At 41.5% G+C, this 23,581-nt stretch overlaps 1 protein-coding gene across 1 annotated transcript in view; it reads right to left on the minus strand.

The window, feature by feature from the left end:
- ddr2a (discoidin domain receptor tyrosine kinase 2a) overlaps window positions 1–22,354 on the minus strand; it is a 29,428-nt gene extending 7,074 nt beyond the window's left edge. The window contains 2 exon segments of the mRNA XM_073476407.1: window positions 6,583–6,696; window positions 22,254–22,354. Of these exon segments, the coding sequence (XP_073332508.1) occupies window positions 6,583–6,664 (82 nt within the window). The 5' untranslated portion in view covers window positions 6,665–6,696; window positions 22,254–22,354.
- Window positions 22,355–23,581: the final 1,227 nt, after the last annotated feature.

The raw sequence follows: 23,581 nt of genomic DNA on the forward strand, positions 1-23,581 counted from the left end.
AACAGCAAACCTGGTTCTGTGTAAAGGTAAAAGCTAAGCTAAGCTAAGCTAACTGTTCCTTTATTACATTTTCTTGAATAGTTTCTAATAAGAGTAACTTTAATTCTACTTGCTCACCTCTATAACAGTGCTTTTATTGAAGCAGGATATTATATCTAATAGTTTTTCCACCTCTGGTATTTAAGGCTACCTGGATTATCACACCCTCAAATATGCGGATCCCCTCGCTCCTCTCCAGACCAACCACAGCGCTGGTTGGCGTTGAAAATTCAAAACCGTACTCGAGCATTCACCAGACGCTTCTTAAGACAGAACTACTTCATTCTCAGCTTCTGTCAAGAAACCTGCAAAATGTGATGGATAGTGCTGGATGAAAGGGGTGGGGTGGTGATGTGAGACACACACACACGAGCAACTACACACTGCTTGCACTCAAATTGTGGTTGCTCTATTGAAATAATAAGCTGGATCCATTCAGTGGCTCTGCCAGTCCAAACAGTGCTGGTATCAAGGAGTCAGTGAGTGTGTGTGTGTGGTAAAACTGGCCCATCACGCCTCCACTGTGCGGTCAATAGCAGGAATATGCCCTCTGTTTCCTGCATGCCCCTCCGCCCCCTCACGCTCCTTTCTTTCCCTCTCCTCCTGTGTGGTCTCTCCGCGAGGTGATAAACGCTAACAGTGTGATTTAGACAATCTTCGTCTCATTAAGACTCAGCACGCTCGTGGCTAACTGAGCTTGACACGGCCGATATGGTATCTATTAACTTTTTTTACAAGGCTCTGAATGAATCTACTGATTTCTGGGGTGTTTCCATGAGCAGAAATGAAAGGGCTTTTTTTTCCCGTCTCGTGTTATCTACAGGGCTGGGTTGTTCTTGTGTTTTGGCCTAATATTGATAATTCCAGTTTACAGGATATGACCGCTGGTTAGCCTCATTGATGGATGAAAGGGCCTTTGGAAAAACTTGATTTCTGCGTATGCGATAGCGTTGGAGCTGGAGGCGGAAGTTAAAGGCAGCCTGACCCTGTTCGCCTGGCCCCTTGTCTCACAGAAAAACCTTTGAGAAGATGCCAGCAACAGCACAGCTCGACGTTCAAGGCCTTCTCTGTCCCTCTCTTGCTCTTTCTTTCCTTCTTTTTCTCCCCATGTGATTCTCTCTTCCTCTTTTTTTTTGATCTCCTCCAAATATTTGCTTAAAAGTCAAGATGTGGAAACCCCTGAAGGTTCAGGACCGGGACTGATGACCTGACACGCTGCACACAAACCAGGCGTAGATGCGCTTCAACCACACACGTGCATGCAGGCTTTCGTCTTGGCAGTGACACAAGTGACAGCTCGAAGGAGGCACAAACAAAAACTCTTCCAGATGTCTGCACTCGCCTCCTCTGTCCTTTCATCTTGTCCTCTCTAACTTTTGTTGCCCACTTCATCCCTCATTATTTATCCCCAGCCGTTGAAACCCCTCCTTTTCACTCCACTGCCATTTCTCTCCTCGCACCAGACTGCCTTGGCATCAAGCAGACCACATAAACAGAAATCCTCTTACTCCTCTCATATTAACAGGGTCCTTGGCAAACCATTTTAATGATAGGCGATGTGATCAAACTGCACGAATGATAGCTGTAGCAAAACACAAAATATCAGAACTTGCTTCAAGAGAAACAGCATAAGTGATTTCAAATCAAAGAGCGCCAATGTCTGAAAACGAAGTGAAAGAAGCTTGACTGATATCTGGCGTCAAATTAGCCGAGTTGAAATATTGTATCTGTCTTTGGTGCGGTGTTGCAGCCTGCTGCAGAGGATGTGTGGTTTGAGGTGGGTGGCATGCCTGCCCTTGAGTTAGAAGAGCAGTTAGGAAACACGTGTCTGTGATACCAAAAAAACATGATGCTAGCCTGTCGGAGGAGCTAACGATGATGTTAGCCTGTTGGAGAAGCTAACAATGTCTGTCTGCTGGAGAAGCTAACACTGATGATAGCCTGTTGGAGAAGTTAACACTGAGTTTTGACTGTTAGAGAAGCTAACATGATGATAGCCTGTGCAAAATGTTGATATCAATGTAATTCTGTTCCATGTAAGTGGATATATCTTTGATTAATGCCTCCAAGCTAAAAATAATGCCCGTCTTTTCTTGTTCATCATAGCAACTTAGCTAGCGAGTGACAACTGAAGTGAGCCAGCGGTTGTCAAGTTTACAAGCACTGTCATTTACATACAACACACATACAGGCTGTATATAATGAGGCCCATGGAGAAGAAGATGACCACAGTGCAGCATCTAATCTTCAACTCTTACTGCCTCCACACTGGGATGACACAAAAAGGCAAAACACTCTCCACTAAGCACTCTTAGATGATGATTATGTGCATGTCGTGTGGTATGAGGTGGTGACATAAGTGGTTTTCTATGAAGTCTTGCCAGTAAAATACAGAGATAAACATGCAGCCAGTGCAACGTCCCGAGTTGGGGAAAACACAGCAATTGCCTGGGACATAATTGATGAAAATAGGAGTCATTATCAGAGTCTTTAACCACATCCTCAAGAGTCAGAGACGGGTCTCAGTGTGCCGTGCCGGATGTATGACCGCTCTTCCAAATGTTGGTTTTTGCTGTGTTTATTTATCTACCCAACCCACTCAGAGGTGACCCCTGGGGCGAGCTATGGGCGCAGGCGAGTGTGTTTCGTTTGGATGCACGCACACATATACAGATACACACACACACACACACACCACCACCCATCAGGCTCAACATTTAGCCGCAGTATCTAAAAATATCACCCCAAGAAAAAGGTGGAAAAATACCAGCCTTGTGTGGTGGAGGAGAAGAGAGCGAGAGAGGTGGAGGAGTAACGGACCAAAGCCTCTCTCTCTCACCTCTTGATTTTCACCGCACCCTGACTGCTGAAAGGCCGGTTTGTTCTGTAGTGTTTGCCGTCCAACCGCCGGCTCCAAATGCATTCAGCGTAGTAGTCACGCAAGATGATGTTCACAACTGCTACATAATACCTGTCAGCTGAAGGCAGTTTTGGCTTGCATTGCTTAAAATGTTACTTTCTGCTTTTCTTAAACACGCGGTATGTAATTTATGAGACTTGAGGTCTCTTGAATCGAAACAGTGAACATTAATGCTCACAAAACACATAAACATATTCCCCCTCTGTATGAAACACTGTTTTAGCTCCGGTCTCTTTAATGTTTCCCAGGGAGTTATAGTGAGAGAGTTAATAAAAGTTAATAAAAAAATTAGGGATTTTTCTCTGGGTTTGAACATTGTTAGAAACATTTAGGATGTACGTAAACAACTATATGCCACATGTCTAGTTATTTTTAGACATTTTCAGGCAGAAATGTTACATATTAAATCTTTAAAAGCAAGACCGTAACTTTTTAACTGAACAGATGTTATGCAGACACTGTGGCCACCAGCGGAAATAACAGGATTACAACTCAAGATGCTCTTGAGTCTGTGGCTTTAAACCTGCACTAATCAATAGTTTTATATTAATAACACATTTGTCTCCATGTAATATGAAATTCTGCAGATTTTGATTTGGTTTTATGACCCTTAACTTTACAAGAAAAAACACTGACAAATACGCAAAGAGACTGAATGGCGGACAAAGTTAGCGACTAGCGAGGGAACACAGTGGAGCATTCAGCAGCTAAAGACCAAGATATTTCCTTCAGGAGTTGGTGGAGACTAAAAACAGAGCTAAAAGAGAGTCAACATTTAACCTCACCTGTCCAGAGACACGACTCCAAATTAATTTTAAGTTTTCCCCTTTCTCTGCTAGATGTATAAAACTGTCAGCTAACACGTTCATAACAGTAACTTTATGTAAAATTATGTCCCATGCGGCCAAAAAAGTAAAAAGTCTCAGTGGATTGAGAACACAAACAGGAAATAGCAAAAACGTGTCTCCTGGTGAGTTTCGTTTTATTTTGTAGTAAAATCAGAAAATGTTTATGATATTAGAGGCACAAGTATAAAAAAGGTGACAACAAACACAGCAGAATCTATCCAAAGTGAGCTTATATTGACTAACAACAGCCACCGTCATCAGTCGTTCATTCACTCAAGGTTTACCATAAACATCCTCACGAGATGAAGCCCACATAATAATAGCACTGCTTGATACTTGGCTGCTCTGCTCCGGCCTTTGCATGTCCACACCTCCCCCCTCCCCTCCACAGTGAAATAAAGTTCGCCCACTCACGAGTAAAATGGGAAAGACAGGGATGGTATAACTCCATTGCTTGGGAATTTTAAACAGGGGAAAGTTGGCATCGCTCGACATCTCAGCTCTACTAAATTCAGCCATGAATATTTCCAGACTGTGGAAAAATGAGCCTCCTCTGAACGCAGCAGAACTAAAGCGTTAGACAGAATTATAGGTGGATATATCCTGCTTCCATATATTACAGCAGGTTGAGATTTGAGCTCTCGGTGACACTGGAGGTGTTTTTTTTTCTTCTTTTAAATAATCGCTGGTGGTTTCTGAGTGAAGAAGACCCCTCGCGTCAGATTACAGATACACACTTTACAACACTTTGTCATGAATGGTGAACTTGTTGAACCTTGACCATTATAAGATGCACAAACAGTCCTTTCCATGACTTATGAGTGGTCAAATACTGGGAAACACACACACCACACACACACACACACACACACACACAGAGAGAGAGAGAAAGTGCTGGGGAGAAAGACAGAGCTTATTTCAATGGACTTTCCTGCTGTCAGAATGTCTGGTATGCATTAGCCACAGACTCCAGTGGGATAGCTGGATCCACAGTATGCGTGTGCATGCGAGTATATGCATGCGAGCAGGCACACAAACACACACACACTCTCACAAAAACACATAAGGAAGACAGACAAGCGGAGAAAGATACTCCCACAGGGGTCAAACACTTAAATCCTTAATTAAGTGCAGTTGAGAAGATGCCTCATAAAACATCCAGTCACAACTCGCGGTGCTGAATACTTAATGGTCCAAGATTCTGTAGAAAATGTGAAATGTTTCAAGGAGACATATTATGCTTTAAGGCCGCTCCAACGGGAGCTCCTCTCTCCCACAGAAAACACCGCTCCTGAAACGCCTCACCAGTAGCCACGTGACTTCTTGACATCATTACGTCACACGTTCGCATAATTGATGTCTATATTCACGGTAGAAGTGAAGCTAACTGGAAGCTGAAAACACGACAGAGCTGATTAGTGACTGTGCTGGCTCATGCGTGTGTGAGCTGACCAATCAGAGGAGACTATTCAGGAGGGGGGGGATCGCCTTAAAGAGACAGGAGGTAAAACAGAGCGTTTGGTGAGATTTAAGCATGTAAACCAGTTCTAGTAGTGACCCAAAATTAAAATCAGGAACCTGAAAATGAGCATAATATGTCTCCTCTAAGCAGCCTGTGTTACATTCACATCTGGTTAAAGAGGTCAGAATATAAACTGTACATGTGAGGAGACATACGCATGAGAGTAACCACAGCATGCACACAGTCCTATAAATGTTCTCTGTGAGCTCTATCTCACTCACCATCTCTACTTCTTTCTCTTTTTTTAACTCCTTGTAAAACTCTGCTCTCTCTTTCATTCTGTTAGCTTTGGCACGAAGAACGAACGGATGACGAACGGGGAAAGTCAGATTTCGATTGTGTGTTTACGCACGATGACTCTGTGTGCGTGTTGTGTCTGTTGTTGAAAAGTAAGAGTTAAACTTAACTTTTTTGTTTTCTTGGTCTGAAAGATGTTTGTAGTTCCCCTCTGGCTTGTCATCATGGCCTCGTGTTTGTTTTTATTTTCATACATCTTTCTCAAAATGAAATTGCATTCGCAGTCGTAGAGGAGTGAAGAATAATAACGTCAGAAGTTTTATTTTGAAGATTGGTGTAGTGTGGTGAAGTGAGGCGGGAGGATGTGGATGTGATGAGGCGTTTTTCCACTGGTATGTCTTTTCTTTTTAAGCACTGCTTGGTAGAGTGAGGTCAGTGTGACCTGTAAACTTTTGTACTGAACCATTCTGATAAAACCATCATTAATCACCGTTTAGATCTGAGTGCCATTCATTATCCTTTCAACAATGAAGAAAACTCAGACCGATGACAGAAGCTTTGAGACTTCGGTCATAAACAGTAGCCAGATCGAGGTTTTTACTGGCAGATATCTGCCGTGTTTCTACTATTTCAACAATAACCAAAAACCTCTCTTTGGTTCTTATTTGACTGTATCTCTGCCCAACAAATGTTGCTACTCCATTTCCTTGTTAAAAAAATATTGGCTCTTTTTCACTGACATCACACAAACCACCCGTACAGCGGAGGGCGAGCTGGAGAAAGGCGTGCATGCTGGGATCAAAGAGGCCGAACCAGAGAGAGGGGACCACATGGCTCCCACAAAGCAGCACTTATTTAAGATCTGAATCAGTCTGGACTAGACTGGGAGCACCAGGCACAAAAACACGAGCCAAAACTCTCAAAAGTCATTTTATAGTCGTCACAACCTCTCGAACGTGATCTCACGGAGACTTGAACACAGACACTGAAATGAATGAGTGCGTGGCAGCACAGACCTGGGTTGACCTGCGATGTCACGGCTCCTAACAGGTAGAGGAGGATGAGCAGGAGGAAGTGAACATCCCACAGGTGCTTCATCCCAAATACATGCACAGAGACAGGCTTCCAATCTGAAAAGACAAGAGGGACACAGCAGGTTATAACAGCGAAAAAATAGCTCAGTGCGTTAGCATGATGAGCACATTTTGTTTTGTCTGTTTTCATGGGAACCAAACATTTGTTTGGATATACAAGAGGAAAATGGGAGTTTAATTGGAAGCATGTTTTTTATTCCACTCAATAAAAGACACAATAATTGCCACCAAACTGGAATTTCCATTTATTTAGTGCTTTATCACACTATGACAGAAGGCCTATTAAATTTTCTTAGTGCGGTGATATTTTCAATATCGGCCACACAAGACAAAATAGCCTCAGTTTGAAATTAAAATGAAGCTTTTCATTTTTTAATTTTACATAATGTGCTAATTGTAGGAACAAATGACGAACAAGTAAGTGAGGGGACACATGATGGAGGAGGAGGAGGAGGAGGAGAGAGACGTTGAGACACTGAGTCACAGACATGACTTCAGCTGGACAGACACAGCGCCAACGAGCCGCCTCCAACTGACCACTTAGTCCGACAGCAGAGCACGACGACGAGTTTCAACCGGTTTGAGTCCACAATTCATCTCTGATGTGGCTTCACAAGTTTAGAGTTTCACAACAAAACAAAGAAATACATACAGCTCACTGACCTTCAAAATGTCTTTCCCTAAAACTATGACTAAGTATTTTAATTACATGTACATTTGTTAGTTTTTTCTATCATGAGTTACTGTGAATCAATTAAATAACTTATTAAATTAATGCAGATTTATACATAAACATAACGTGTTTATTCAAGTATTTGTTATTTAAAGGAGACTTTTTCGCTTGTTTCCTTTCCTTCATCGTTTCATATCGGTTCTTGTGCACGTAAAAGGTCTTGAAAGTTAAAAAAGGTCAAAGTCCGCACCAACCGGAGTTCCTCTCTCCCACAGAAAACACTGCTCCTGAAACACCTCGTCAGTAGTCCCGCCTTTACTTCCGTGATTTTGTGACATCACACGACATCACCATGTCACACGTTTGCACAATTTATGCTTATATTCATGGAAGAAGTGAAGCTTAAAGAGACAGGAGCTAAAACAGATTGTTTTGGACTGCAGCACTGGACAGTATGAGAACCCTTTACATTGAATTTATGTTCTAAATTAGATGGAAAATGTGATTAAAATACTTAAAGTAGCTGTTTTAGGCAAATTATTTTTATGAATGTACAAGCTTAAATGTCTACAATAGGCCATGGATGTGTTCAGTTACATGCTTCAACAGTTTTCTTCCACATGAGCAAAAAGCTTCCACTTTGCTTTACTTACAAAGCTCTGTTATCTGATAATGACCGTGTAAACTACTCTGAGAATCCAGCACGGGCACTTTTTTTTTTTTTTACTGCTGCTCAAAGTCCCTGTTATATAACCGAGGTTAGTTTTATTGTTCACACCATGTTAATCATGTCTTATGTAACACGATTGTGCAATAAATTAGAAACGAGACACCCAAATGTAATTAGAGAGAAACATCTACAAGTCAAGTGTTAATTTTTGAGAGTTTTCCAAAAGCTTTCAGAATCTTTCTTTTGCTCCGTCATCTAATGATTTTGTATCGACGACAGGCTTTGTGTTCTGCAGCTCCAGTATAAATCAAAAAAGCGGGGTTATCTAAACCCAATTGCACATGACACAATACAAAACTACCAGAGCACTGTGGGAATTTTCACAGAGAGACATCGGTGAGTGTGTGTATCAGACGTTTCCTGCTCTTCATCGCCGGCCAAAGACAACATTTTCCTGACGTTTCCTCATTGAAATAACAGAAAGATCAGCAGCATGCCGCTCAGAGCTGCAGTGCAGGACAAGACCAGACTACAGTACAGACCTTTAATCACTGTACAGTGTTGGATTATTCCTAAAAACATGGTCTCTGTGCTACTCTCCTGTTGCTTATGTTCAACAGGGGATCTCCACCAGCAGTCTGTTAAACCTCTGTCCAAATTAACCTCTGACATAAATGAAGTGCAGGTTCACATTCTGTCTATGGGAAACAAATCCAGACCTGTTGATTTTGAGCTGGTGCCCACATTTTCTCAGCTTTCCACATTGCCTGACTACAATGATTAGACATTTGGAAATATGAAATATGAGTTGGAAAACACTGATAGTTACGGTTTGTTTTTGCCAAATAACTCTGGATGTAAATGGATTCTCAAATACTCTTGAACTAAAGCAGTCCTGTGGTTTAAAAAACGACCTCAATCTAATGCCGTGCGACCGGCGCTGATGCTCCACCTACTGAATTTTGCGACACTAATTAAGGTCTGACTCGCGTCTTTCATTGTGCCTTCACACATAATCTCATTGCTTTTCTTACATCCATTTCCTGCAGCTTCAGGTTACAGCCACTTCCCACTGAGACCCCTTTGCTAAGCTTAACTCCTCTATGCGTTTCATGGCTAATGAAACACAAACACCTGATGGCTTGTGTGCATTTGGAAGTCAAAAATGTGTTTACCATGTGCTGGAGAACATTTATGTAAAGGCTGCCTGTGTTGTATCGGGGAGGTGGACTGACCTTTGCTTCTACATTTCTCAAAGGACCAAACTTATGTGTTTGCATGTTTTAGCCCATTTACTGCAAATCACATATATCTTACATTAACTGCTCGCCATTCTTCTACGCATGCCATATAACTCAACCATAAAGCCCTTCACACGCAGCTCCATGTACATAGTAAATTAATCTGATAACCTTTCAGGCATCTCTCGTGATTTTCACTGTTCACACATGCAGCAACATTCAGGAACATTTTTGTGTTGCACCTTTTCATACAGGCCATGACAATGTTGGAAGTGATGGGGCAACGGACAGTCTAGCAGATGGCGGTAATGCAACGCCTATGAATGCCAGCCGTCATATAAAACTCAACAGAAGAAGGAGAAAAAGAAGTAGAAGAAGAAGACGGTGAAACATCATCAAAAGGCACCAACCTCATGCAAAATATTATTATCTGTATTTTATTATAATTATCATTATATATATAATGAATTAATAATAATAATTATTATTATTATATATTTTTTAAGGTTTTAGGATTTTGCTCCATGTGATAAGAATCTAAGACTAGCAAAGCTGTCTCTCCATTTTTCATCAATTCACAAATGTCGTTTTTGTGGTACACATTTGATTTGATGAATGCATTTTATTGCCTTGGCGGCCGTTTTTTGGTTTATGTCAATACAATGAGAGGAAACTTCTTGCAGAGTTTTGAAAACTGCTTCAGATACAGTAGGTATGAAAAGTCTGTAGGTATAGGTATGTGAAAGTCAAGTCTTATATCTAAAGGCTGCACCCTAAGGATACTTTGACACCTAACCTGTTTGATTTGGTTGATAATAACCTTGGTGTGTTTATTAGGTGTGGAAGTACATGAGGACATCCACCTGGTAAACTGCTGCAGTGGTGTGGTATTAATACAACTCTAACTGTGAAAAATCACCTGTCTCAAGTAAATTCAGGGTCCTTCCAATGCACTACACTGACATGAGCCGACACCTGCGAATGCCTCTGGATTTGGAAAGTTGTCTTTGCTCTTTGTTTTACCCTCAGAGTTAAGGCTGCAGATATGTGTGCGTACAGTAAGTAAACGTTGGAGATGGTTTACTGATTGTGAAAACGTGGAGATGGATTTCCTGCGCATCAGCTGAATTGCTATTGCCCCCTCTGGATCCAGCTGTGTTCTCAATACCTGCGTGAGGTCAACAGCTGTTATTCCACCACTGGCCTCTGTTACAGTAACATCAGATCAGACAGCAACGCTGGAGACGCAGGCGCAGGTTCACAGCTCTGGAAACTTCTCTCCGCTCTCGTCTTACAGGAACGCAGCAGGAAAAACTTATTCATGTCCTATCTCGGTTTCAAAAAGTGTCTTTTCCAGGATTTTTTCCTTTTCACTGTCAAAAAACATATTCTCAACTTTGAAGGGAAAAACAGCACGAGCACTGACGAATAGTGTCAAACCATCTAAAGGGTTAAATTTCAATGTACAAACGTATCCGTAGTTTATTATCTATTATGTTCTCGCTGTCATACAAAGTAAGTTTTTTACACACAAGGTTCTGAAATTGTGTCTTTTAAATCAACTTTATTCTGGCAATCATTTCATACAAGTAGGCACAACTCTACGTTTGAAAAAAGTGGACATTCCTCTTTATAATCCATTTTTTAACAGCTTACAGTAACATTGATTTTTCTGAAGTGAAAACACTCGCACTAAAAGTAAAAGAGAGAAGGGGGATTGGAGACAGATGAACGCAACGAGGACCAGCTGCACAAACCCTTCAGTGGTGAATTTATTCTCATCGCTCCAGAGAGACGGAGCAGGAAATAGACAGGAGATCTAGGACACACAGACTTCCCCACCTGTATGTCAGATAGAGATATACAGGAAGTCTGACCATTGGGTTTTGCTATTTACCATGCATGAGAACTTATGGGCCGGTGAATAAGTAAAGTAATGTTTCAAAGGTTTTTAAAATCCTCTAGGTGAGGTGAAATTATGGAAAATAAAAGTCTCCTTCCCGGCACAGTAAGTCTGACAATTTACTGGTAATTAAACAATTCATTCAGCAGCGACCAGCAGACACCAACGGGCAGAGTTTGGTTTGGATATCACCAGTCTGAGGTAAAGTCTGCGCTCTACTGTTACCATGGTAATCTGGGTGCACCTAGGTTTTGTGTTGAGCTCACACTAACGAACCGATGCAGGCAGTCCAACGTAAACAGGTACAAGGAGAGTGAAAAAGGAGGGGGGGGGGGGGAGAAGAAAGGATGAGATGCGGCAGGGAATAGAGAGGAAAGATGCCATTCGGGGCTTTCAAAACAGGGTGAGGGCATTTATTTGATACAGATGCCTGTCCGCAAACCCCAACACAATCATGCAGGGTTACGAGTGGGGTTTGATTCAAAGTGAGGCTCAGAGACCTACAAGGAGGTGTGTAGTGACTCTTGTATTGAATTATCTGTCTTTCTGGACACTGGATATTAAATAGTGAAAGAATACATGTGAATATAAACTGATAAATAATGTTTCCTCTTGAAACAGTTTTGCAAAACACATAGAAGAGGGCATCAATGACAGGATGATGAGATCTTTAGCATCAAAAAAGTTTGTTTATTCACTTTATTCAGTCATGAAAACAAAGAGTTTGTTTATTTAATTTGTGTAGACTTGAAAGAAATCAGCCAATGAAGTTCTTTCTCTTCTGATTAAAATGTCTTCCCCAAAAACTACATAGTGCACCTTTAACATCAGCATGTTAGCATGCCGACATTAGCATCTAGCTCAAAGCCTCACAGAGCCGTTAGCATGGCTCTAAATTCAGCCTGACATGAAAAAAAAAAATCAAACCTCTCTCTGATCTCCTGTCTCTCATACCGGGCAGCTAACCTTCATGAAAGTCTATACCACAAGACAGCACACTCCAGGGTCACTTTACTAAAATAAACCAAAGTCAGATCCACTGACACTCCGAAAAGCTTTCAGAAAAGGAACAAAAAATAAACTTGAGCTAAAAGTGTATGAAGCAATCAAAACAAGTCCTTAGAAGCATGTTTGACGTGTTTCAAAGGTCCAAGAGAGAATTTTCTCATCAGACACAAGTCACAGTGGAACAGATTCAAATATCAAGAGAACAAAATAGGATGATTAGAGAAGACAAAGAGACATATGAGAAAAAGAAAAATATATGACTTCCTGAGTCTAACTATAGAGAATGACACTGAGGTAACAGCATGCTGGTCCCACCTTTACTGTGCTGCTGTACCTCGTGACTATATGATTAAAATGTCTGGGCAATAACTCTCAAAGGAAAGTTGGCCTCATATATTCATACATATTTCACTGACGGACGGGGAAAAATACGTTTTTGTCCTTCAGTTTAATATGAGCATTTTTAACTATGATGAGGAGCGAGTATGTCATCTTTAGAGGGCCCCTCACTCTAATTTTGAACATCTCCAAACCCGATCAATCAATATAACAATGTCTCTTTGCCGTCTAGGGGAAGCAGTTATCAGTATTACTGTCCAACACACAGCATACAGTATGTTCAAGGCTCAATAAGTGGTCAGAGTGCGATCATGGTCATGTGTTTGTAGTCTATATCCCGGTGCAAACCATAGCTGATTGTACACAAATGCAAATGTTGAATATTTCAAAATAAAAGCGGGATTTTAAAAGAGTGAAATCTGTCATTTAAGCTCAATAAGACAGACTTATTCTGTCACTGTCAAAATAACGAGTTGGCAAACGTCCAGATGTATTATGTTACTTCTGTTGTCATGGTTTGGGTTTTTTGGTTTAGCTATTGTTTCCTGTTTTATTTTGGAAGGTTCAACCTCATGTGTCTTGTTGTGTTACTTCCTGCCTTTCTCTTGTTTTCCCTCCTTTGTGATTGTCCTGATTAGTTTCACCTGTCCTTGATTGGCTTCTTGTGTATTTAAGCCTTGTCTTCCCCTCTCTCCCATCTGTTCTGTTTCCCCACGTCAGTATTTGCCCCTGCCTGCTTCTTATGTTTTTTTGCCGCCTGCCTTTTTGTTTCTTACATTTTTTGGACTTCAGACTTATAGATTACAGTCAGCTTTATTAAAGCTCACCTGCTGCTCTGTTACCTGCCTGCCTCGGTGTGTCTTGCTTTTGGGTCTTCATCATTTTGCTGCTGGGACATCTCTGTCATTGATGCTGTGTGTACTGTTCAACGGACCCTGCCACCTTTCTGGCTTCAAACAGTGTTCTGGGGACCTTATTTTCCTCAGAGAACAGCTTGTTTATTCAGTTATGCAAAAAATAAATATTTCTGAGTTTGTATTATTACCTCATTAATTTGAATTTCTTCTCCAAAAATACATAGTGCCCCTTTAAATGTGTGTATATTTACCAGTATAAGCTTCAATAGGATGCATATTTGAGTGTACATTTTAAAATACATGTTATGTCAATAATTTGGATTAAAACAAAATTGTGAACATACTTGCATTAATAACAATCAGTTAGACCGACTTTTCTATATCTAAGAATGACAGTATATTAAAGCATGGCAGCTGTTTACAGCACTCTTACTTTCTCCCATAAAAAAACAAAACCATGTGTGGTAAATGTTACCAAATGTGGTGTCAAATGACTGTATCTACTGTGGGAGTTATAACATGTCACTTCACATTAAACACAGTATCTAACTATGTCAGTGACCCACTTAAACTAACGTATGTCTCTAGATATATTCATAGATATGAAGGGTAAAGCACCACTCGGACGCACATGAAGAATTACAGGAAAGATCCGACTTCGACTGGACCTTTGTTTGACTCCACGCAGGTTATTATAAACACAAAATGTTGATCGGCAGTGAACAGAGTTTATTGTGTCAGCCCGGAGCAGAATGTTCCTGAATAGAAGGACTATTGACTTGAATTTCAGCTTCTGGGGGGAAAAAAGTCTGCGCCCCATAAATATCAGCTCCCTCATGGCTAGTTCAGGAAGTGGTGAAGGACAGATACTCCCCTCAGAAACCCACCAGCCCACGGAGCTCAGCCATCAAACTCACACACATGTTCTACCCACATTTCTGAATCACACGGATAAATTAAATGTGCAGAGATTCACTGATGAGTTTCTAAATTTGTACAACTCACAGGAAAAATAACTATTGCAACTTAAAACTTGCATGAAGACCTCACACACAGACATCTGCACTCTCATACGTTCAGTCGGAGCTTGCTGCCGTGTCTTCTAGCAGAACTCTCACACTGCAAACGGGACAGCGGTTTTATTTTGTTTTCCCAGGCTTTCTTGTTTGTATAAATAATCAGGTTTTCGTGGGAGGGTCGAGCACACAGACTAACCTTGGTGTACCACCAGGTCCTGCTCCCTGGGAAAGCCTGTAAAGTCAACACGCAGGTTTACCTGGCTCTGTTCCCTGCCTCTGTCACACAGCAGCGTCAACACTTGGGGCTTTACATGAGCCTCTGCGGGAGAGTTATAGCAGCCAGTGGAGGTCAAAGGTCAAGTACAACTGAACGCTTCAGCATCCAGGCACCAAAAACTGGTGATAGAGAGAGGGGGAAGAAACTAAGGTCTGAGGCATTTTAGAGTCTGTGAGTCCTCCTGAGCGGCTGTGGCTCAGCGGACTCCAGTAATCGGGAGGCTGCTGGTTCGATTCCCTGGCTCCCAGGGTTGTGCAGGTACATGGTCATAAACAGAAGTACTTTGCTAAATGAAATGTCAGGGGATCACCAGAGTCATTACAGTCGATCCTGAGTGCAACATGAATGTCTACACAAACGTTCAGGACAATCCATCCAATAACTATTATGGACATATGGTGGACCAAAGCTAAAACCTGCCTCATCACACTCTGAAAGTTTGAATACTGATAAATCATCTGGCTTCTTATCGACAGTAATATATAAAATTAGATTACATGAGGTTAAAAATTCAAAGGTAACCAATCCAGGGCTTCTAATAAAGAGGGAAAAGGGGGGAAGCTTTCTCTGGCCCAGCTGCTAGGTGGGCTACATTATGTTACATAAAACGTCAAATGCACGGGGGACCTGAGAAATGTACTGGTCTAAACTAACTAGGCTAAAGCTAATGCTGGAGTTGATTACTTTGCTGTGGCTGGACCTGCATGTAAATTGGGATGCCAGAAAAGAAGAGGGGGGAAGAAAAAGAGGGACCTGGCAATGGCAGAAATGATGACAAACTTTCTTTAGTCAGCTCAGGAAGCTGCTTCCTGCCAGACTGAGGAGGTGGCCAGGAGGTAGCTGGCATGGGTGGATGTTAAAACTAACAACGAGGATGATGGTATGAGGAAACTCAGTGGACTCAGGGACCCAGTCATTTCTGTATCATCTAATACTAACAACTTGACAGTATGAAGGTATGGTACGATTGCTATAGGCCTACTTTTCTGAAAAGGGGCAATAGATGAAAGTCAGCTTTTAGCTCTATCTGGTGACATTAATGTATTTCCTGCGGCGTTTGGTGGCTTGGTGGTAAAAACCTGGACCGTATAATCACAACATCGCTGAGTCAGTTCGTGCTGGGGATCTTTGTTGCGCTTAATCCATCATTTCCTGTCTGCCTCTGTTATTTTAACTGTTCAAAAAAGGCAAAAACCGACCATAAGTTGCTAAAACCATACAATAACCAATAAATAATGGCAAACCTACTGCTAAAGACAAGGCAGGCCAAATAGGAAGTCAAATAACACATTTTACTCAGTTTAAATCTTCTCACTCAACCCAGAAATCATGACTCGGCCTCATAGCTATACTGCATTTACAGTATGTATAAGGGCGTGTGTGTGTGTTTATGTGCAGTGTTGGTGCTGGGCCTGATTGCTATACAGTGTGCCCGTACGCTACACACCGTAACCACTCACATGTGCTTTCTATTATATCCTCTTGTTTCTCCCTGAAGGCTGTAACATAGCATTGCGGATATTTTATTTTTATGGGAATGCATGAAATCCGAATCACATTTCCCAATCAGAGCCAGGTGGAGCCATGTAAACACACACGCGCAGTAAAAATCTGAGAATGAGGTGCACGCACTTGCACGTGCACACATACAGTGTGTAATTACATTTTTCTTGACTGGAGGAGGAAAACAATACCGTATAGTGTGGGTAAGATGTGACACCTGTGGAGAAGCGTTCCACTTAATGGTAGGATATCTTACACCACATATGAGGAAGATTTTTGAGTTTTTCTTTATGATGAAGTGGATTAAAAACACGACTTTGCTACGTAAGCAATAGTTTTACAGCAACATGAAACCAAAAGCTGAAAAGCTAAGGTCGTGTACCGCTTTGAATCCATCTGCTGAGGCTTGGGTGTCACATCCCTCTGCACAGAAATTGTTATTTTACAAGAAAGTCTGCAGAGGCTGACATGAGGCCAAAGGATACACTCACTGTAATGACTTTCTATTATATGTAATGTATCAGAGGTTAAGGTTTGAGGTTTGTCTTTAACACCGTAACTGCTTTTCTTGAGGTTCGACAGTCTCCAGCAGGAGCACACCTGCTTTAGCTCCTCACTGGCGCTGCCACGAGGGACCTTCAGCTGCCCGAGGACATGAACTGTTGAAGCCAGCGTGCAGGTGCTCGTAAAGGCTACCAGCTGATGTTTAGAGGCCACGAGGGAGACAGAAAGGCGAGAAACTGCCGGAGAAGCTGTTGGCACTCTTACTTCACCTGTAAATACTCACAGATACACAGATTCAGCAGTGTATTTGATCTACCTGCAAAAGATCGGGTCATTGTGAATATCGTGCAGTGACGAGGGGTTTCTGTTTATTATGTAAGTAGAGAAGCCTTAAAAAAAACTTTGACTGGAAATCCATTTTGATTGAATATCCAGGCCCTGAACTTTACAGCTACACTGTCAGATTGGAAAAACACCGGTTCACGCCAAGAAGCTCTTTTTTCTTTCCACTTCCCCCGTTAAGGCAGAGGTCCATCCTTCTGCACGCTGCTTGAATCAAGAGCAATTGTGAATTCAAACTAGGACAAAAAGTGCTTTCTCAACTCTCAACACCAAAAGTACATCTGTGTCCTTGAACGAAGAATATAATGACTGAACGAAGAGAAGGAGCTCTACCTTTGTTTCTCCTCTGTATTTTACACATAAGCAGCAAACTAATACTACTGAGTGCTGCATTCAATAACCTACGAATCCTACAGTACAAATTAATTAATTTATCAATTTATCATTCATTAATTCATTCATTTTTTTAAGTTATTAATTAATTAGTTATTTTTACAGCGACAGCACATAACTAACAGTAATTGCACATAAAACAACACAATACATAAAAGTCTTTAACAGGTAGTCAGATAAATGTGTTAGAAGTGTGTTATAGTGACTTTATGTTGTAGCTGGTCGAGGTAAAGCCAGTTTAAACTACTTTAGTTCATTAGGTATTCAGTGGTTCCCAAACTAGAGGGTTGTGAGATGACTGATCGGCCAGAAAATACAGAAAAACACAAATTTGTGTTCATTTTTCGGCCATTTTTTCTTTCTAAAATGTCTTTTGTTCGAGGATATTGTGTAATCTGAACAGTTACTAAATGCACAGTGTGTAATTTTTAGGGCTCCACCACTGCTGACACTCACCTCTATTGATGAAAAATCTCTGACTCGGGCAGAAATGTTCACAGAAAGTTTTTCAGTTTTATTCATGTTATGTTCTCTCCTGGAAGTTACAGCGACAGGGGACTAAATGAGAGTCACTGTCATGAGTAAAATTACAGATTTCTCTGGATTTGAACATTGTTGCAAAGAAGATAATGTACAGTAAGTACACAACTCTACAAAAATATACGTGAAAAGGAATGCAGAAATGTGGCATATTGTGTCTTAAAATTAAATCACCAGAGAAGTTTGCAGGTACGATCCTATTTTTATAAGGAATCATTAGCTAAAAATGTTTAACGTGAAAAGTAACTACGTCTGCATGACTGTCGGATAACTGCAGTGAAGTGAAAGTACAATATGTTCCCTCTGAAATGTTGTAAGTGTAAAGAGGAAGAAAACGGGAGTATTCACGTAAAGTACAAGTATCTCAAAATTGTACTTATTTTAAAATCGGTAACACATAATTTTAGACCAAAGACATTCAAATAAACAGTTGAAACAGCAGAGCACATAGTAACAGCTGTATAAAAAAGGCAGATGTTGTGTACACAGCCTGATACGTCAGCAGTGACAACTCTTTCATTGCCCAGGCTGTCATTTGTGCAGAGTGGCAGCCTGCAGAGCGTCCTGAGGTCCTTTTCATGTTGAAATATTACCTCACATCTGCCCTGACAGCCTGTAATTAGGAAGGACAGGGACAACTGAGAGACTGCGAGGTGGAAGGACAGATAATAAGCTTCAGACAAACAAAAACAGAGGGCCACTTGTAAACAGGAGAGGGAGAATGAGGCCACATGTGCAAACACAGGAGCACTCAGGCTCCGACTGCTGTGTGTTAATGTGTATCTGTGCATCTCTATTTTAGCTCCTACCCAATTGTTTGGTTTTTGTGACTCCACCAGCCTTTTCTGTGATATCAACATCGGTAATTACTCCACAATAGAAAATATCACAGAAGAAAGGACATTTTTGTCATACTTCCTGTCACCGAATCGCCTCTGGTTCTGGACGCAGACCTCAAGTCGGAGACAAACAAGCAATTCAGGCTCAGAATTAAGAGGCACAAACGCAGCCTGCTTTGAGCTACGAGTAACCTAATCCCCCTCAAACAGTAGGTGATGAGTGGGGCGCTGGTTTGGGCAGGGTCGAAGTTCAAGCACGTGCGGTACACAGAGTCAACAGCGCAGTATTTAAGGGATGATGTTCCCTGAAATGCTGCTATTTATACCAAATTACAGCATGCACCTCAGCGAGCGAGCAAGAGGGCGGGCGGGCGAGCACGCAGCTGGTTTTCTCTTGCCAGAAGCATTGATTTGAAAACACTTCCAATCAAACAACGTCTGCGTCGAGTTACAGCTCTAAGCTAAGTAAGCACCGGGTGCCTCCAGTGCAGTGTTTTGAACGTGGGGCTGAAATTACAGCCTTTGCTGTGGCGTGTGATTTGGGGTCTGAATGTGAGGATGTCAGTCAGCCTCCAAACTGTGGAGGGAAGGGCTGCTAATTGAAATGACATGTCAGAAAGATGCAGCGATAACACACTCCTCCTAATGTGGTTCCCTTTTACTCTTTCGTTCTACTTATCCCTGAGTGTGTGCGTGTGTGTGTGTTTTAGCCTATATATGTGTGTGTGCATCATGTATCAAGTTACATCCAGATAATGGAGCGATGGCTTCGGATCAAATCCCCCTCGAACGTTCTGTCCCGCTCTGTTTTCCAACTGTCTGGACAAATAAAAAAACACTAAAGTTGAGTACATTGTCCACTCCCCTTGGACATCCACCACAGGCATTTCATATATTTCCCTGTCATAAGCAATAATCCTCCATTTGAGCTCTGACAAAGAGCTTATTTACCCTGACAAAGATAGCTTCTTATTTACACATCCAGCCAAGAGAGCTCACAACAACAAAAAGGCCTTAGAGGAAAAAAATCCACACCCCTCTTCTCTGATACAGTCATAAATCGTCCATCTGTGGTTATCACTGCGTTCCTTGAATTAATTTGTGGGCACGTTTTGAAATCTCTTTTTGTTTTCCCTCAACTTGATATGTCTACTTGTGCTTCCATTACTTCTTTGTTCCACAGAGTTCGGCGCTGCGCTGAGAAAGAGCTCCACTTTGGCGTCGATGAGAGAGCAACAAAGCAAAAACACTTCATTAAAATCACTATATATCGTGACCCTGTGCTACATGGATTTGAACCTGATTATTGAACATTGCTAAAGAAATGACAGATGTTTCCCCCGGTCAAGAAACATTATGCAAGGAGAGCTACTCGGATGTGGAAAATGGTGTACCTCCGGCGCTCTTCAGTATGTGGATCCTATTGGTTTGAACTTATTGAAGAAGTCTGAGGCACTCAAGAGGACAATGAGATAAAAAGCCTTTAATTTCTCACGGCTATTCAATCATAACATGCCTGTGTGTTTCAGCCATTGAGGCCTTCCTGCATGTTGCATGTTTTTATTGCTGTTTTAATTCAAAAGCCATTTCTGTTCAAATGTTCACTGATTATTTCGAGCTTGATAGAGACATTTTACACAATATTGACCGAAATAGGCTGATAGACGCTCAAAAGATTCAAGATTTCTTGTTTTTTTAATCTCGACTCTTTTACTTTTACGAAATCCATGAACAAAACAGTCATTCTGTTATTGTGTTACTTATGGTTGGATTAATGTGAAAATAATAACTAAATAATACATTTTATTTTAATCCTTTTGCTGGGGACCCCCTGAGACCACTTCAGACAATAAGCATGACGAAAATTAAAGCCCATAGCACGCTCAAAAAAGGGTTTTAACAGTGTGTAAGCATTCAAAGGTAGATTTCCTGATTAGTGGTATAGACATATGTGCAGTTCAGTAGTCTTGACAGTTGAAGCTATAGTCTTCAGCAGCAGGTTCTGACGAGCTGGGAATGAGATTCAAAAATCAAGTTAAGTATTAAGTATGTGCAGTATAAAAGAATAGGCCGGGCCAGCTTTCCTCTTCATACTCAGAACAAACACAGGGCAGCATACAACCAGAGTAACTGCTAACTGCTGCTAAGTTAGCTAGTTAGCTCTGCAAACTGTGCATCTGATGGGCCAGACTGGGAGCTTCAAAGTTGGCGACTGATCTAAATCAAATAAATATTCAGTCTAAAACGACATAATGGTAAATTTCCCATTACCAGTTACCAGACATTGTGCCAGAAGACATCATGCTGCAGAAATGCCAACAACAACATTAACAAAGACAAAACGCTGCCATGTGTAGAGATGAATAAAACCTGCCCACTTACTGCAGTCACACACACACACACACACACACACAGACCAAACGTGACCTCAGCATCACCTTCACCTCTCTACAACATTTAATCCATTGATCAGAGCCTCTCCTGCTGCTCATACACATTCTTAACTCTTCAGATGAGTGTCGAGTTGAGTCACCAAATAACTCCAACGTGGTAGAAAGGAGGCCTCTGTGTGGACATCTATCACCCACACACCACAGGAGGATACCTACATACCACCTACGTAACACCTACATAACACTGAGGAACATACACACCACCTCCGTGACACAAAAAAGCGAGGACGTGTACTGGAGTCTTTTTCAAAGCTGTAACTCGAGCATCCGACATTTCATCAGCTGACCGCAGTAAACTCTGAGACAATCTGAGCGGGCCATAAATGAGTCAGTTGTTTAACTTTTCCAAAAACACACTGCTCACTGCCCCGCCACAATAAAGCAAACAAGAATGTGTGTGTGCTTGCTGCGAGGCATTCAAAACAAGAGTCACATCATTTTTACATTAGTTACACTTCGGTTGGTGCTTGTGAAAGAAGAGTTGGTGCCATTCTGCAACAAAGGACGGACAGACAGCCAGACAGCCACAACCACGCTTCAATCATTAAATATCTGACATGTCTGTTGTTTGAACTTATTCATGGCAGACACTGAAAACAGTCCAAGAGATGAAGCTTCTGCTAGAGTTTTGATGATATTTTTAAAAAATTATTAAAAAAAACTCTGACATTTATACTCTTTTCTTCAAGCCTGATCATTATTTGAAGTGAGAAGATCTTTAAATCAATCACATCCAACCGGAGCAAAGTAAAACAGTGTGTTCAGTTTGAAACAGCTGGATCTGCAGCAGAGCAGAGAGGAGTTTCAGCATAACACTGCATCACTTTGCTCCTCTAGTCTGCCATGCAAACAGCCGATACTCCACAGAGAAGGTACATGGAGTTCAAACATGCAGCTAAAGCTCCCACTGTGAAATACTTCAAGGAAACTTTAGGGTACACTCAGAGGTTTCAGGAAAGTTGGTCAGAGTCCTGATTTCTACAGTCCCAAAAAAACAGTTTGCAACTAGTAAAAAGGAGAAGGGTGACTTACTTCTAAGATGTCTTATCCTTTCAGACCATTTGTTCCCGAGATGGTTTGAGATTATTCCAGTGAGAGTCAAGACGGCTGGATGTTTCAATCCGAGCCCTTCTCTCTCTGTCCGTCAGGCGCCTTCACCAGGGCTCACTGGGCTGATGTAAGACACCCCTGCACGTAGGAAAAAAAAGAGAGGGAGAGGAGAGACAGAGGGAAAGAGAGCGAGCGAGAGAGGGAGGTAGAAAAAAAAAAAAAGTCCACACATTCTGTGGATTCCTGGGAGCGTGCCAAAGTCCCAGAATTCCACATGCCACACATACGGTTTCAATTAAGTTTGAATCCAACGCTCAATCAGAAAAGCTTTCTTCCTCCTGAAAAGAGCCTTTCTTTTGACAGCTAGAGGCTCACGCAGCCATAACGCAAAGTAACGTTGGTGCCGAAGTCATTTCGGTTACTTAATGACACATTTATAGAACTTAAATCAAACATCATGCACCTTAAGTTTTGATATGACTTTATTTCATACTGCTGATCTGTTGAGTGTGATCACCTATAATGAAATATGATCTTTGACAGTGAAGCAACTTTTCTCTTAAACCCAGTGGCACTAACACTGCAGTGCGTCAAAGCCTTAATAGTCGAAGCAGAACCATGAAAAGTGTGAGTCAAGTGTCACAGAGAGGTCGTCCTCTAATGACGTCACAACGTCCGTTGTTCTGCTGCTGATCAGCAGCGTCAAAACTGTTTTTACCAGACCAAAGAAATTCAGCTTATTTTGAAATGCGAAGGTTTCAGTTCAAAGAAACTGTGACTTTAGGTTTTTCTTATTTCTTGGAGTGTAAGAGTTGCCTGTAGTGTGTCTTGATGATGAGGAAGCCATCATGCAGTAAAGTGACTCGGAGGAATTTATTGGATTTTTTTGTCTGTTTGAATGGAGAGTTTCTTCAACGGGATGGCAATGTTGGGAGGTCGCTCTGTTCTTCCACCACTCCATGCTAAAATATCTCAACAACTATTGGATGGATTGCCATGAAATTCTAGTTTGTACAGACATTCATAGTCCCCAGATGATGAAACCTACAAACTCTGGTGATTCCCTGACATTTCCTCGAGTGTCTGAGGTTGACATTTGTGGCCTGGCGGAAATGTATTGACAACCGTTGGACAAATCGCCAAGAAAATTGTTTGTCGATGTTCCTCTTGGCATGACCTGTGTTGACTTTTATGATCTCTTAATTTCTCCTCTGGCTCCATTTTCAGATTGAAATTTTTAATTTATCCGCATTTTAACATCATCCCATATCGCATCTTAGCATGCTAGTGTTAGCATTTAGCTCAAAGCA

Source organism: Pagrus major, chromosome 11 (assembly GCF_040436345.1).
Source record: "Pagrus major chromosome 11, Pma_NU_1.0".
Lineage (NCBI taxonomy): Eukaryota > Metazoa > Chordata > Actinopteri > Spariformes > Sparidae > Pagrus > Pagrus major.